This window comes from Callionymus lyra, chromosome 1, assembly GCF_982586985.1.
Source record: "Callionymus lyra chromosome 1, fCalLyr1.hap1.1, whole genome shotgun sequence".
Taxonomy (NCBI): Eukaryota; Metazoa; Chordata; class Actinopteri; order Syngnathiformes; family Callionymidae; genus Callionymus; species Callionymus lyra.
The window spans coordinates 54339357-54355523 of NC_141818.1; the positions used below are offsets into that span (position 1 = coordinate 54339357).

The 16167-nt window shown below is 38.5% G+C and overlaps 1 protein-coding gene across 2 annotated transcripts in view; it reads right to left on the minus strand.

The window, feature by feature from the left end:
* Positions 1–4266: 4266 nt before the first annotated feature.
* LOC148090154 (SEC14-like protein 2) overlaps positions 4267–16167 on the minus strand; it is a 23193-nt gene continuing 11292 nt past the window's right edge. For both annotated transcript variants that reach the window (XM_087813108.1, XM_087813116.1), the window contains exons 7-13: positions 14624–14719; positions 14500–14560; positions 14357–14440; positions 14200–14306; positions 9121–9260; positions 5669–5838; positions 4267–5613 (exon numbers count right to left, since the gene is read on the minus strand). In XM_087813108.1, coding sequence (XP_087669234.1) covers positions 5465–5613; positions 5669–5838; positions 9121–9260; positions 14200–14306; positions 14357–14440; positions 14500–14560; positions 14624–14719 — 807 coding nt within the window. In that variant the 3' untranslated portion in view covers positions 4267–5464. The remainder of the gene's footprint in view (positions 5614–5668; positions 5839–9120; positions 9261–14199; positions 14307–14356; positions 14441–14499; positions 14561–14623; positions 14720–16167) is intronic.

The window sequence follows — 16167 nt, forward strand, 5'->3', positions numbered from 1 at the left end:
CTAGTAACTAATCCTTCACAGATAGTATGTCTCAAACATACTTCTCTTAGTATACTAGAAGTTAGTATCATCAGGATAGTGTACGTACTAACTAGTAACTAATCCTTCACAGATAGTATGTCTCAAACATACTTCTCTTAGTATACTAGAAGTTAGTATCATCAGGATAGTGTACGTACTAACTAGTAACTAATCCTCCACAGATAGTATGTCTCCAACATACTTCTCTTAGTATACTACAAGTTAGTATCATCAGGATAGTGTACGTACTAACTAGTAACTAATCCTTCACAGATAGTATGTCTCAAACATACTTCTTTTAGTATACTAGAAGTTAGTATCATCAGGATAGTGTACGTACTAACTAGTAACTAATCCTTCACAGATAGTATGTCTCAAACATACTTCTCTTAGTATACTAGAAGTTAGTATCATCAGGATAGTGTACGTACTAACTAGTAACTAATCCTCCACAGATAGTATGTCTCAAACATACTTCTCTTAGTATACTAGAAGTTAGTATCATCAGGATAGTGTACGTACTAACTAGTAACTAATCCTCCACAGATAGTATGTCTCAAACATACTTCTCTTAGTATACTACAAGTTAGTATCATCAGGATAGTGTACGTACTAACTAGTAACTAATCCTTCACAGATAGTATGTCTCAAACATACTTCTTTTAGTATACTAGAAGTTAGTATCATCAGGATAGTGTACGTACTAACTAGTAACTAATCCTTCACAGATAGTATGTCTCAAACATACTTCTCTTAGTATACTAGAAGTTAGTATCATCAAGATAGTGTACGTACTAACTAGTAACTAATCCTCCACAGATAGTATGTCTCAAACATACTTCTCTTAGTATACTAGAAGTTAGTATCATCAGGATAGTGTACGTACTAACTAGTAACTAATCCTTCACAGATAGTATGTCTCAAACATACTTCTCTTAGTATACTAGAAGTTAGTATCATCAGGATAGTGTACGTACTAACTAGTAACTAATCCTTCACAGATAGTATGTCTCAAACATACTTCTCTTAGTATACTAGAAGTTAGTATCATCAGGATAGTGTACGTACTAACTAGTAACTAATCCTTCACAGATAGTATGTCTCAAACATACTTCTCTTAGTATACTAGAAGTTAGTATCATCAGGATAGTGTTCGTACTAACTAGTAACTAATCCTCCACAGATAGTATGTCTCAAACATACTTCTCTTAGTATACTAGAAGTTAGTATCATCAGGATAGTGTTCGTACTAACTAGTAACTAATCCTCCACAGATAGTATGTCTCAAACATACTTCTCTTAGTATACTAGAAGTTAGTATCATCAGGATAGTGTACGTACTAACTAGTAACTAATCCTCCACAGATAGTATGTCTCAAACATACTTCTCTTAGTATACTAGAAGTTAGTATCATCAGGATAGTGTACGTACTAACTAGTAACTAATCCTCCACAGATAGTATGTCTCAAACATACTTCTCTTAGTATACTAGAAGTTAGTATCATCAGGATAGTGTACGTACTAACTAGTAACTAATCCTCCACAGATAGTATGTCTCAAACATACTTCTCTTAGTATACTAGAAGTTAGTATCATCAGGATAGTGTACGTACTAACTAGTAACTAATCCTCCACAGATAGTATGTCTCAAACATACTTCTCTTAGTACACTAGAAGTTAGTATCATCAGGATAGTGTTCGTACTAACTAGTAACTAATCCTCCACAGATAGTATGTCTCAAACATACTTCTCTTAGTATACTAGAAGTTAGTATCATCAGGATAGTGTACGTACTAACTAGTAACTAATCCTCCACAGATAGTATGTCTCAAACATACTTCGCTTAGTACACTAGAAGTTAGTATGCATCAGGATAGTGTACGTACTAACTAGTAACTAATCCTCCACAGATAGTATGTCTCAAACATACTTCTCTTAGTATACTAGAAGTTAGTATCATCAGGATAGTGTACGTACTAACTAGTAACTAATCCTCCACAGATAGTATGTCTCAAACATACTTCTCTTAGTATACTAGAAGTTAGTATCATCAGGATAGTGTACGTACTAACTAGTAACTAATCCTCCACAGATAGTATGTCTCAAACATACTTCTCTTAGTATACTAGAAGTTAGTATCATCAGGATAGTGTACGTACTAACTAGTAACTAATCCTCCACAGATAGTATGTCTCAAACATACTTCGCTTAGTACACTAGAAGTTAGTATGCATCAGGATAGTGTACGTACTAACTAGTAACTAATCCTCCACAGATAGTATGTCTCAAACATACTTCTCTTAGTATACTAGAAGTTAGTATCATCAGGATAGTGTACGTACTAACTAGTAACTAATCCTCCACAGATTTTGTCTCAAACATACTTCTCTTAGTATACTAGAAGTTAGTATCATCAGGATAGTGTACGTACTAACTAGTAACTAATTCTCCACAGATAGTATGTCTCAAATCACATACTTCTCTTAGTATACTAGAAGTTAGTATCATCAGGATAGTGTACGTACTAACTAGTAACTAATTCTCCACAGATAGTATGTCTCAAACATACTTCTCTTAGTATACTAGAAGTTAGTATCATCAGGATAGTGTACGTACTAACTAGTAACTAATCCTCCACAGATAGTATGTCTCAAACATACTTCTCTTAGTATACTAGAAGTTAGTATCATCAGGATAGTGTACGTACTAACTAGTAACTAATCCTCCACAGATAGTATGTCTCAAACATACTTCTCTTAGTATACTAGAAGTTAGTATTATCAGGATAGTGTACGTACTAACTAGTAACTAATCCTCCACAGATAGTATGTCTCAAACATACTTCTCTTAGTATACTAGAAGTTAGTATTATCAGGATAGTGTACGTACTAACTAGTAACTAATCCTCCACAGATTTTGTCTCAAACATACTTCTCTTAGTATACTAGAAGTTAGTATTATCAGGATAGTGTTCGTACTAACTAGTAACTAATCCTCCACAGATAGTATGTCTCAAACACACTTCTCTTAGTATACTAGAAGTTAGTATCATCAGGATAGTGTACGTACTAACTAGTAACTAATCCTTCACAGATAGTATGTCTCAAACATACTTCTCTTAGTATACTAGAAGTTAGTATCATCAGGATAGTGTACGTACTAACTAGTAACTAATTCTCCACAGATAGTATGTCTCAAACATACTTTTCTTAGTATACTAGAAGTTAGTATGCATCAGGATAGTGTACGTACTTACTAGTAACTAATCCTCCACAGATAGTATGTCTCAAACATACTTCTCTTAGTATACTAGAAGTTAGTATCATCAGGATAGTGTTCGTACTAACTAGTAACTAATCCTCCACAGATAGTATGTCTCAAATCACATACTTCTCTTAGTATACTAGAAGTTAGTATCATCAGGATAGTGTACGTACTAACTAGTAACTAATCCTCCACAGATTTTGTCTCAAATCAAACTCTGCTGCTACAAACTAACAGGAAATGACGTGCCAGCTTCTTCTTCTACTACTATTTAAGGATGATTTCAACCAGCTGTAGGAACACCATCGCCACCTGCTGGCAGCACGTTTTGCAAGTTTGGAAAAAGAAATAAAGAAAAAATATGAGGATCGAAATATTATCGAGATATTTAAGATGGTATTAGCAGGGAAGACGTGTTTATCCTCCTACTGCTGCTGAAAATACACCTGTAAGTATATGTATATATATATGACGTAACTTCCGTTTAAAACGTCATTGGAGCCGTTTAGTGTAGAAAGTGTCCATCGATCCATACTCAGTTTTGTGTGTGTTTTAGTAACAATTTAGTGTGTATAAAGCACTACATTCACATACTAAGAATTGAGACGTACTTATGCACTAAAAATACTAACTTTGAGTACACAAGTATGTGATTTGAGACACAGCTCAGTTCACTGTCGAAGACCCGGATGAACGAGAACCTTCACGTTCATTTATTTATTCTAATAATAAACGTGTTTCATTTATATTTAAGTGTTTTAAATGTGATCTTAATAGATAGAAAAATACGTATATTTTCCGCTTTGCGTTATTTGGTATTTAGTTCGTTCTTGAATCACTTCCGTGTCTTGTTCGGTACAGTATTTGTGGCTCTGACGCCATCTTGTGGTGAGAGTTTATATAAGTATATCTTTCACAGACTCGCATTTGGACCTCGTTGAAAATCAGATTTTGATTCTTTGAGAACAAATATGACAAGTTTGTTGAGCAACAGTTTATTAACCATAGAGGGGCCAGTCACCGGAAGTGACGTCAAACATGACAGCAATTTGTAAACGCGCTCGTCAGTGAGACGCGTTTACGAAAAGTAATCATTAAACACTCGATACTGTCTTAAGATTTATATTTAATATTATATCATTACATTCGATATAGTTCCATGACACAGAAATAAATATCAACTTTCAGTGCAACAGACTTTTAATGGCACGTTTATATATTCAGGAAGAACAAATAGGCGCCAAAGCACGTGACAAAATAATAATCATCATTATCATCTTCTTCTTCATCATCATCTTCATCATCTTCATCAAAATGTAAGTTGAAGAACATTTAAAATTCAGCAAAAACATCCAACGTGTCAAGTTTGATTGTTCAAGTCCTGGAAGGTGAAAATAATAAACACAATAATGTTCGTTCTTTGGTCTCGACCACGCAGTGCAACGTTGAGCGTCATCGTTAAGGCTTAAGTATCGACTTCCTTTGTCTCAAGATCATCTTAATGCGTCTTAAGATCATCTTAATGCGTCTTAAGATCATCTGAATGTGTCTTAAGATCATCTTCATGCATCTTAAGATCATCTTAATGCGTCTTAAGATCATCTGAATGCGTCTTAAGATCATCTTCATGTGTCTTAGGATCATCTTCCTGTGTCTTAAGATCATCTTAATGCGTCTTAAGATCATCTTAATGCGTCTTAAGATCATCTGAATGTGTCTTAAGATCACCTTAATGTGTCTTAAGATCATCTTCCTGTGTCTTAAGATCGTCTTAATAAATACGTCTTCCTTCCAGTGAAGCAGCTGGAAAAACATTTGAACGTAATTTTCCCTGAAGTCGTCAAATTTCAACATTTGTTGAAAGAAAACATATTTTTGTTGTTTTTCTCGACGTACCCGACGAGTCGACTCAGTCCAGGATGTTAACGACATCCTGGACGTTAACGTCATAAATAAGTTTGAATTTGTCCGAAAATAAAGAGTTTTTGATAAATAATTCAATATTTGGACGTGTCTGCTCCACACAGAGTGTCTCCCGGACGACAGCTGTCACTCAATCACTCTCTATGTTCTCGTGGACGAGTGACGTCAACAACTGAGGTCGTAGGTCAAGAAATCCTGGTCCATACGTTCATCCCTGACCCGGTTCTGGTCCCTCTGAGGCGGCACTTTGGTCTTCAGTCGCTCCGACCCGTCTCCTCCGGCTCCGGCGGGTTCCCTCGCTCAGTCCGTTTGTTCTGCATCTGGTCCGGCAGCAGAACCTCCACGCTGAAGCTGACCCGCTTGGCCTGGAAGATGCTGTAGGTGTTGTCGAACCTCAGAACATCTGCGGACAGAACATGTCATGTGACTTCAGGGATGACCGGTTCAGATCCACTCACAGACTCCGGGTCGCTCGCAGGTCAGGGATCCGTCTTCAGGGACCAGGTGAGCGTTGTAGCGCTGGTTCTGCAGAACCTCCTCCATCTGAGCCGCTTTCTTCCACTCGCCCATCTTCGGCTTCAGGAAGACCCCGAACCCGATGTCGGCGCCTTCGCTGCTGAACTGCCACCTGAGGATTTCATCCATAATAATAATATTATAAAACCTTTTGTTTAATTAATTTAATTCAAATGTTTATATTTATAGTTACTTTAAAATGATTTTGATTCTCTATATATTTTAAATGCATCAAAGAAGTATTTGTAAATTAATGTTTTTATTATTATTTATAATTGTTTTTTTAAATTAATAAATAAACATGTTTTATTATTTTAACTTTATATATATTTGAAGTTTTATCACAGTTTAGACGAAGAAACGATGAAGACGTCGGATCTGTTGCCGTGAAGTAAAATTAATTTAGGAAGAAAAAGTGTTTTTTAAAGAAGTTCAAAAAATTAATGAAATAAATAAATAACTAAAGAGAAAAAAACAGTTGAAATTAATAAAGAAAATGAGATAATTTATCTTAAATGACTTCAGAGCTTCAATGAGGTCAGATATAAAAAGAAAAAAAGGAAATAAAAATGAAAAGAAAGGAGGAAAAACACTGGACTTGAGGTAAAAATGAAGAATTAAAGCAAACGTAATTAATGTCAAAACATTTTACAAAATAAACATTTTTAAAAACTGAGGGAAAATAAAAAAAGGATTATAGGAATAAATTAAATCTCCACAACAGCTGAGCTAAATGATGAAGAAAAAAAAGGAGAAAAGACCAAAAGAAGAACAGAATAAGGAAAAAAAGAAAGTATCAGAAGATAAGAAAACACTCGACTCAATGATGCACAAAGAAAAACGGTAAAAGTAGAAGAATTACGAGAAAGAAAAAAAAGACGGAGAAAAATAGACGAAAATAAAAAAGAACATTTAGAAAAACAAGATGAATAAGAGAGGAAAGGAAAAAAAGAGAAGAAACCCCTCGACCTGAGGACGGAGCCTGAAAGAAAACAACTGATAAATTCAAAAAATTGTAAAAGTTATAGAATAAATAAAGAGAAAGAAAATAGGAGAAATTAGAAAAGGAAAAGGTGGAAAAAGAAAGAAAATATATTTTAGTTAATGTCTTCACAGCTGATAAGAAAGATAACAAATAAATAAAGATAAATAAAAGGTGGAAAACAAAACAAAACAGATTTTCTTTTTTAAAAAGGACGAGTAATAAATGAAAAAGGAGAAGAAAAAGTAACAGAGGAAACTAAAAAAAGATAATTTACTTTACAGCTGATATGAGGTGAGAAATATTTTTAAGGTAAAAATGGAAAAAGACCAAAAAAGGAATAAAGATTAAAAAAAAGATAAATAAATAATAAAAAAGTTAAAGTAATAGATGAAAAAGATAAGAATAACTTAAAAAAAAGTATATATATATATTTTACAAATGCATTAGTTTCAATGAGTGAAGACCTGAGGAGAGAACATGAAACTAGAGAGATGATGAAGAGGAGGATGAAGAAGAAGGACCTGAGGAGAGAACATGAAACTAGAGAGAGATGATGAAGAGGAGGATGAAGAAGAAGGACCTGAGGAGAGAACATGAAACTAGAGAGAGATGATGAAGAGGAGGATGAAGAAGAAGGACCTGAGGAGAGAACATGAAACTAGAGAGAGATGATGAAGAGGAGGATGAAGAAGAAGGACCTGAGGAGAGAACATGAAACTAGAAAGAGATGATGAAGAGGAGGATGAAGAAGAAGGACCTGAGGAGAGAACATGAAACTAGAGAGAGATGATGAAGAGGAGGATGAAGAAGGAGGACCTGAGGAGAGAACATGAAACTAGAGAGAGATGATGAAGAGGAGGATGAAGAAGGAGGACCTGAGGAGAGAACATGAAACTAGAGAGAGATGATGAAGAGGAGGATGAAGAAGAAGGACCTGAGGAGAGAACATGAAACTAGAGAGAGATGATGAAGAGGAGGATGAAGAAGAAGGACCTGAGGAGAGAACATGAAACTAGAAAGAGATGATGAAGAGGAGGATGAAGAAGGAGGACCTGAGGAGAGAACATGAAACTAGAGAGAGATGATGAAGAGGAGGATGAAGAAGAAGGACCTGAGGAGAGAACATGAAACTAGAGAGAGATGATGAAGAGGAGGATGAAGAAGAAGGACCTGAGGAGAGAACATGAAACTAGAGAGAGATGATGAAGAGGAGGATGAAGAAGAAGGACCTGAGGTGAGAACATGAAACTAGAGAGAGATGATGAAGAGGAGGATGAAGAAGAAGGACCTGAGGAGAGAACATGAAACTAGAGAGAGATGATGAAGAGGAGGATGAAGAAGAAGGACCTGAGGAGAGAACATGAAACTAGAGAGAGATGATGAAGAGGAGGATGAAGAAGAAGGACCTGAGGAGAGAACATGAAACTAGAGAGAGATGATGAAGAGGAAGATGAAGAAGGAGGACCTGAGGAGAGAACATGAAACTAGAGAGAGATGATGAAGAGGAGGATGAAGAAGAAGGACCTGAGGAGAGAACATGAAACTAGAGAGAGATGATGAAGAGGAGGATGAAGAAGAAGGACCTGAGGAGAGAACATGAAACTAGAGAGAGATGATGAAGAGGAGGATGAAGAAGAAGGACCTGAGGAGAGAACATGAAACTAGAGAGAGATGATGAAGAGGAGGATGAAGAAGAAGGACCTGAGGAGAGAACATGAAACTAGAGAGAGATGATGAAGAGGAGGATGAAGAAGAAGGACCTGAGGAGAGAACATGAAACTAGAGAGAGATGATGAAGAGGAGGATGAAGAAGAAGGACCTGAGGAGAGAACATGAAACTAGAGAGAGATGATGAAGAGGAGGATGAAGAAGAAGGACCTGAGGAGAGAACATGAAACTAGAGAGAGATGATGAAGAGGAGGATGAAGAAGAAGGACCTGAGGAGAGAACATGAAACTAGAGAGAGATGATGAAGAGGAGGATGAAGAAGAAGGACCTGAGGAGAGAACATGAAACTAGAGAGAGATGATGAAGAGGAGGATGAAGAAGAAGGACCTGAGGAGAGAACATGAAACTAGAGAGAGATGATGAAGAGGAGGATGAAGAAGAAGGACCTGAGGAGAGAACATGAAACTAGAGTGAGATGATGAAGAGGAGGATGAAGAAGAAGGACCTGAGGAGAGAACATGAAACTAGAGAGAGATGATGAAGAGGAGGATGAAGAAGGAGGACCTGAGGAGAGAACATGAAACTAGAGTGAGATGATGAAGAGGAGGATGAAGAAGAAGGACCTGAGGAGAGAACATGAAACTAGAGAGAGATGATGAAGAGGAGGATGAAGAAGAAGGACCTGAGGAGAGAACATGAAACTAGAGTGAGATGATGAAGAGGAGGATGAAGAAGAAGGACCTGAGGACGCAGCCCGGGAACAGGATCTCGTAGTCCAGCTGCTTGGAGGATCCTCGGCTGACGGTCAGGCACTGCTCGTAGTCCACCTTGACGTGGTCCCGGACGTAGTAGGACGGCGGGACTGGACCCACGTGGTGGATCTGGAGACGAGAGGAGGTTTAGACGACAAGAAGTCGAGAGTCGGAGAAGAAGAAGAAAGAAGAAGAAAGACTTACTGAACCGTGTCTTCATCTAGTTCGTGAACTAACTACGACAACAAACAAACAAAGATGGCCGACACGACGAACGAATGAGCTTTTATTGACACAGAAATAAAAACAGCCGCAGACGTTTCTTCCGGAGAGAAGTCGACTCCTCAGCTCTGGTCCTGGAACCAGTTATGTATCTACGGAGACCAGAACCAACAAGTCACGACGGAGATCCTCGTCTACCGGCGCCGCTCGCCAGAGCCTGACTGATGACGCACAACTGCCGGTGCACACAATTACACACCTTGACTGTCATCCACACATGATGACAGATTGAAATCAAATGTTTTCCAGAATCAGTCAGACTCTAGGAGTGAATCAAAGCTGCAGGATTCTAGCTGGACTACAGTCGTCTACGCTTGACGCCGGGAAGTCATTCGTGTCGCAGTTTGACTCACAACTAAGGTTTCTGTGCGAGTCGTGACTCATCGTCACTATATCCTGTAAAATATAGTATTTTGTATCCGTTTTGGTTTGATTCAAGTTATGGCTGCACGATATATATCGAAGAAATATACATATCGCGATATTGTCACATGCGATATGTATATCGTAAACACGTGCGATCATTTATAATTATTTATTGTATAAATCAATAATTTCTTGATTGCTCACTTCGACCAATCAGTGTCACGTTCTGTAAAGTTGATAATTTGTACTTCTATGTCTCGTTGTTGTTTACGTCTCCGTCCGTCTGTGAACTGTGCAGCTTGTTAGGCTCGGTTGCTATGACGACGCATCTTGTCTCAGTATATCCAGTGAAGTAATACTAACTTATGATCTAGTCAAACACTAGTGATCCAGTGAAGTAATACTAACTTCTGATCTAGTCAAACACTAGTGATCCAGTGAAGTAATACTAACTTATGATCTAGTCAAACACTAGTGATCCAGTGAAGTAATACTAACTTATGATCTAGTCAAACACTAGTGATCCAGTGAAGTAATACTAACTTATGATCTAGTCAAACACTAGTGATCCAGTGAAGTAATACTAACTTATGATCTAGTCAAACACTAGTGATCCAGTGAAGTAATACTAACGTATGATCTAGTCAAACACTAGTGATCCAGTGAAGCAATACTAACTTATGATCTAGTCAAACACTAGTGATCCAGTGAAGTAATACTAACTTATGATCTAGTCAAACACTAGTGATCCAGTGAAGTAATACTAACGTATGATCTAGTCAAACACTAGTGATCAAGTGAAGTAATACTAACTTCTGATCTAGTCAAACACTAGTGATCCAGTGAAGTAATACTAACTTATGATCTAGTCAAACACTAGTGATCCAGTGAAGTAATACTAACTTATGATCTAGTCAAACACTAGTGATCCAGTGAAGTAATACTAACTTATGATCTAGTCAAACACTAGTGATCCAGTGAAGTAATACTAACTTATGATCTAGTCAAACACTAGTGATCCAGTGAAGTAATACTAACTTATGATCTAGTCAAACACTAGTGATCCAGTGAAGTAATACTAACGTATGATCTAGTCAAACACTAGTGATCCAGTGAAGCAATACTAACTTATGATCTAGTCAAACACTAGTGATCCAGTGAAGTAATACTAACTTATGATCTAGTCAAACACTAGTGATCCAGTGAAGTAATACTAACGTATGATCTAGTCAAACACTAGTGATCAAGTGAAGTAATACTAACTTCTGATCTAGTCAAACACTAGTGATCCAGTGAAGTAATACTAACTTATGATCTAGTCAAACACTAGTGATCCAGTGAAGTAATACTAACTTATGATCTAGTCAAACACTAGTGATCCAGTGAAGTAATACTAACTTATGATCTAGTCAAACACTAGTGATCCAGTGAAGTAATACTAACTTATGATCTAGTCAAACACTAGTGATCCAGTGAAGTAATACTAACTTATGATCTAGTCAAACACTAGTGATCCAGTGAAGTAATACTAACTTATGATCTAGTCAAACACTAGTGATCCAGTCACTCGTCTCTTTCAACCTCCTTTGTTAAAGCAACATATTGTAAGAACTTTTCATCTCGTCTCAGTTGTTTTCTTAGAAGATCGTGAACTTCCAAACAAACCTGTCCGTCTTCACCGTATGCTAACGTGCTAAGTTGTTAGTGTCATTTATAAAGTGTTATGTGTCCGTCTTCACCGTATGCTAACGAGCTAAGTTGCTAGCGTCATTTATAAAGTGTTATGTGTGCATCTTCACCGTATGCTAACGAGCTAAGTTGTTAGTGTCATTTATAAAGCGTTATGTGTCCGTCTTCACCGTATGCTAACAAGCTAAGTTGTTAGCGTCATTTATAAAGTGTTATGTGTCCGTCTTCACCGTATGCTAACGAGCTAAGTTGCTAGCGTCATTTATAAAGTGTTATGTGTGCATCTTCACCGTATGCTAACGAGCTAAGTTGTTAGTGTCATTTATAAAGCGTTATGTGTCCGTCTTCACCGTATGCTAACGAGCTAAGTTGTTAGCGTCATTTATAAAGTGTTATCTGTGCGTGTACAAGGAGGTGGATTTATTATTGATTTGGTGATATCGCGACGCGCCGGCGGCTCCTCTCTGATGTCGCCAAGTTTGGCGGAAAACTGATGCAAGTTCCGCGAGACTGAGCGTTATAAGCGATATTTTTCTACCATCATGTCGACACTGAAGCGTGTAAATAAATGAAAGAGAAATATTGCATTGTTTTCCTTCTATAAACCCCCTACAGTACTAGTCTGCACGTGGCTACATTTTTAGAAAAATGAATGAAGAAAATATCGCATTCAAATCGATATCACACTCCAAGACACCATTATTGAATATAGCACGTGTTTCCAATATCATGCAGCTTTAATTCAAGTGTATTATTGTTGCGTTGATAAAAGTAAGTTTTCAAATGTATTGACTCCACACGGGAAAACGATGCTTGTGAAGGTCCAGCTTTGATTGGACGAGCCCAGAACCGGTTGCAGCACGAACCAATGAGCCTCTTTAATTGACACAAGCCCCGCCCATTGAGCCGTAGCACTAATAGCCTTCATGGGACCAGCCTTGTGTCAATGAAAACATCTGGTTTAAAATAATAAAAAGTTGTGATTTAATCGACCCAAAGGTGACTTCAAAACTGGTATCCATGGTTACCAAATGCCGGACATCCAACATGAAGTCGAGAAGAGTCGAGAGTGATGATCCAGAGTCACAGACAAAATAAAAATAAAAATAAAGAAGCGAAGGCAGAAGCACACAGTTGTGACGTCAGGGACGTGAAGCAGCAAATCTTTCTACTGCAGATCTGAGGTCAGATCAGAGAAGCTGGAACCAAACTTTACTGATCTTAGAATTACTTTATACATCGTCATGATTTTGTTCATCGAATAATGTTGAAAAAAAAACAAAACTGGATGATATAATTAGGAAACATTTTTCATAAAAAAGAAAGACGTGAAACATGATCTAAATATAGAAGAAGAAAATAAATAAGTTAAGAGAAAAAAAAGGTATATTCAGTGGAAGAAAAGGAAGGATATGAAAAAGAGAAATCGATTAAGGGAGCAAAAAAGGTCTAAGAAGAAAGATAGGAATGAAGGAAGTTTGGTTTAATTTAAAGCATTAATAAGGTAAAGAAAGAAAGAATGGAAAGATGTCAGGAGAAGGAAAAGAGAATCCAAGGAAGGAAATAAATGAGAAGAAAAGAATAAGAATTCAGGAGAAGAGTTCGCTTTAAGGAAAGGAAAGGGATGGATGGATGGATGGATGGATGGATGGATGGATGGATGGATGGATGGATGGATGGATGGATGGATGGATGGATGGATGGATGGATGGATGGATGGATGGATGGATGGATGGATGGATGGATGGATGGATGGATGGATGGATGGACGGACGGACGGACGGACGGACGGACGGACGGACGGACGGACGGACGGACGGACGGATGGATGGACGGATGGATGAGTAGATGGATGGATGAGTAGATGGATGGATGGATGGATGGATGGATGGATGGATGGATGGATGGATGGATGGATGGATGGATGGATGGATGGATGGATGGATGGATGGATGGATGGACGGATGGACGGATGGATGGATGTATGAGTAGATGGATGGATGAGTAGATGGATGGATGGATGGATGGATGGATGGATGGATGGATGGATGGATGGATGAGTAGATGGATGGATGAGTAGATGGATGGATGGATGGATGGATGGATGGATGGATGGATGGATGGATGGATGGATGAGTAGATGGATGGATGGATGGATGGATGGATGAGTAGATGGATGGATGGATGGATGGATGGATGGATGGATGGATGGATGAGTAGATGGATGGATGGATGGATGGATGGATGGATGGATGGATGAGTAGATGGATGGATGAGTAGATGGATGGATGGATGGTTGGATGGATGGATGGATGGATGGATGGATGGATGGATGGATGGATGGATGGATGGATGAGTAGATGGATGAGTAGATGGATGGATGGATGGATGGATGGATGGATGGATGGATGGATGGATGGATGGATGGATGGATGGATGGATGGATGGATGGATGGATGGATGGATGAGTAGGTGGATGGATGGATGGATGGATGGATGGATGGATGGATGGATGGATGGATGGATGGATGGATGGATGGATGGATGGATGGATGGATGGATGGATGGATGGAACACTTGGGAAAGAAGTGTAAGAAGAAGAGAAGGAGGGAAGAATAAGATAAAACAGTCCAGAAAAGAAGGGATGAGTGACACAAAGAGGAGTAAACGAGAAGAAGAGTCTGTTCCAGCTTCACCAGTCCGACCTCAGAACCCCGAGTCCAGGACTCACCCTGGTCCTGCAGCGAGGGTCTCCGTCCGGGTCGGTCATGGTCCCGCCGTAGACGGCCGGCAGCTGGTCCTGGTCGATGTACTTCAGCAGGACCTCCTGCCAGTTTCCTGTGGAGCCCAACATGAGTTCTGGTCCAGAGCAGCGGGAGATGATTCACCTCCGAGGATGCAGATCTTTTGCCGCGTGTTCTCGCACAGGAAGTGCTTGACCAGGTTGAAGGCCACGGGGAAGAGTTTGGGAGCTGAAGGAGACAAGGACCAGGATCAGGGGACTGTGAGATCCAACCTGGACCAGATCTACCTTTGATGACGAACAATCTCTTCAGGCCTTCTGGGTAATTGTCCTCGAACATCTGCAGGATCTGGAGACACAGAAGCTCGTGAGGGTTCGAACGTGAGGGTCGAGGGTCGTCGAGGGTCGTCACCTCTCCGTAGGTCTCGATGGCAGGTTTCCACAAGTGCTTGAGACCCAAACCCTCCACGTCGTAGATCATCGTGATGGACTCCACGTGTCTCCCCAGCTGCAACAACACAAGGGTTCAAGGTCAGGGTCAGGGTTTTTAAGAGCTGGAAAAACACCGCCCTCTAGTGGTGAGAAATGATGTCTGCCGGTCCTTCTACTGTTACTCTCAACCATCTGACGAGCAAAGATGGAGGAGAAAAAGAAGCTTTTGAGAGGAAGGGAGGAAGAAAGAAAATGTAGAAATCAACTGAATGCGTTACGAAAGAAAGAAAGAAAAGAAAACCGAAAGAAGGAGGTGGTGAAACTAAGGATGGAAAGGAAAGAAGTAAGAAAGAAAGGAAGGAGGAAATCGTGACTAAAATAGGAAAGTTTTTATAGAAGGAAGGAATTAAAGAAACTATAATAAGGAAGACAGGAAAGAAGAAAGGATGAAAAAGAACATGAGTGAGTTAAGAAAGAAAAGCAGTTTTTCTAAAGAAGAAAAAAGTAATTAAAGAAAGTATGTTTGATGGAATAAACATGATTCTGATGCTTCAAGTTGTATTTTTTTCTTCCTGCTTTCCTTTTTTCATTTGTTATAGGTAAAAAACCTATATATATATATATAGTAAAAAACCTCATGATTCCATTTTTTCTGAATAGCGTAAAATAGCAGATTAAAATATTGATTATACATATATAATATCCACTTGTGTAACTACAACTACTGTGTGTTAATTTATGATCAATATTGATGTTAATGTCACTGAACATATCAACGTGTCACTGAGTGACAACAAATGGTGGAAGCAGCTGATCGGAGCGTACGCCACCTACAGACGAGTGCAGGAACTATAACAGTCTACCTCAGTAGTGTTGATACCTGTGGACTTTGAAAGGTTGCTCTGCACGTTTATGTGCGTAAAACCACTTTTACATCAGGTCCCAGAAGTATAGAAAAGGAAGACAGGAAGGAAAAATGAAAACTAAAAGAAGAAAAGTGAGTAAAGAAGGCAAGTTTGGAAGGAAGGAAGGAATCAAAGAAACAGAACTAAAGGAAGGAGAGAAGACAGTGAGTAAAGAAGCTAAAGAAACATGAAGTAAAGGAGCGACATGAGGATAAAAGTGAGAGAAGGAGATCCTGTGTTTAAAAGTAACCAAGAAAAGAAAAAGAACAAGGGAACAGGAAGTCAAATGAAACCAGAGAGAAAAAGAACGAGGGAACATAAAGTCAAATGAAACCAGAGAGAAAAAGAACGAGGGAACATAAAGTAAATGAAACCAGAGAGAAAAAAAACGAGGGAACATAAAGTAAATGAAACCAGAGAGAAAAAGAACAAGGGAACATAAAGTAAATGAAACCAGAGAGAAAAAGAACGAGGGAACATAAAGTAAATGAAACCAGAGTGAAAAAGAACGAGGGAACATGAAGTAAATGAAACCAGAGAGAAAAAGAACGAGGGAACATGAAGTAAATGAAACCAGAGAGAAAAAGAACAAGGGAACATGAAGTCAAATGAAACCAGA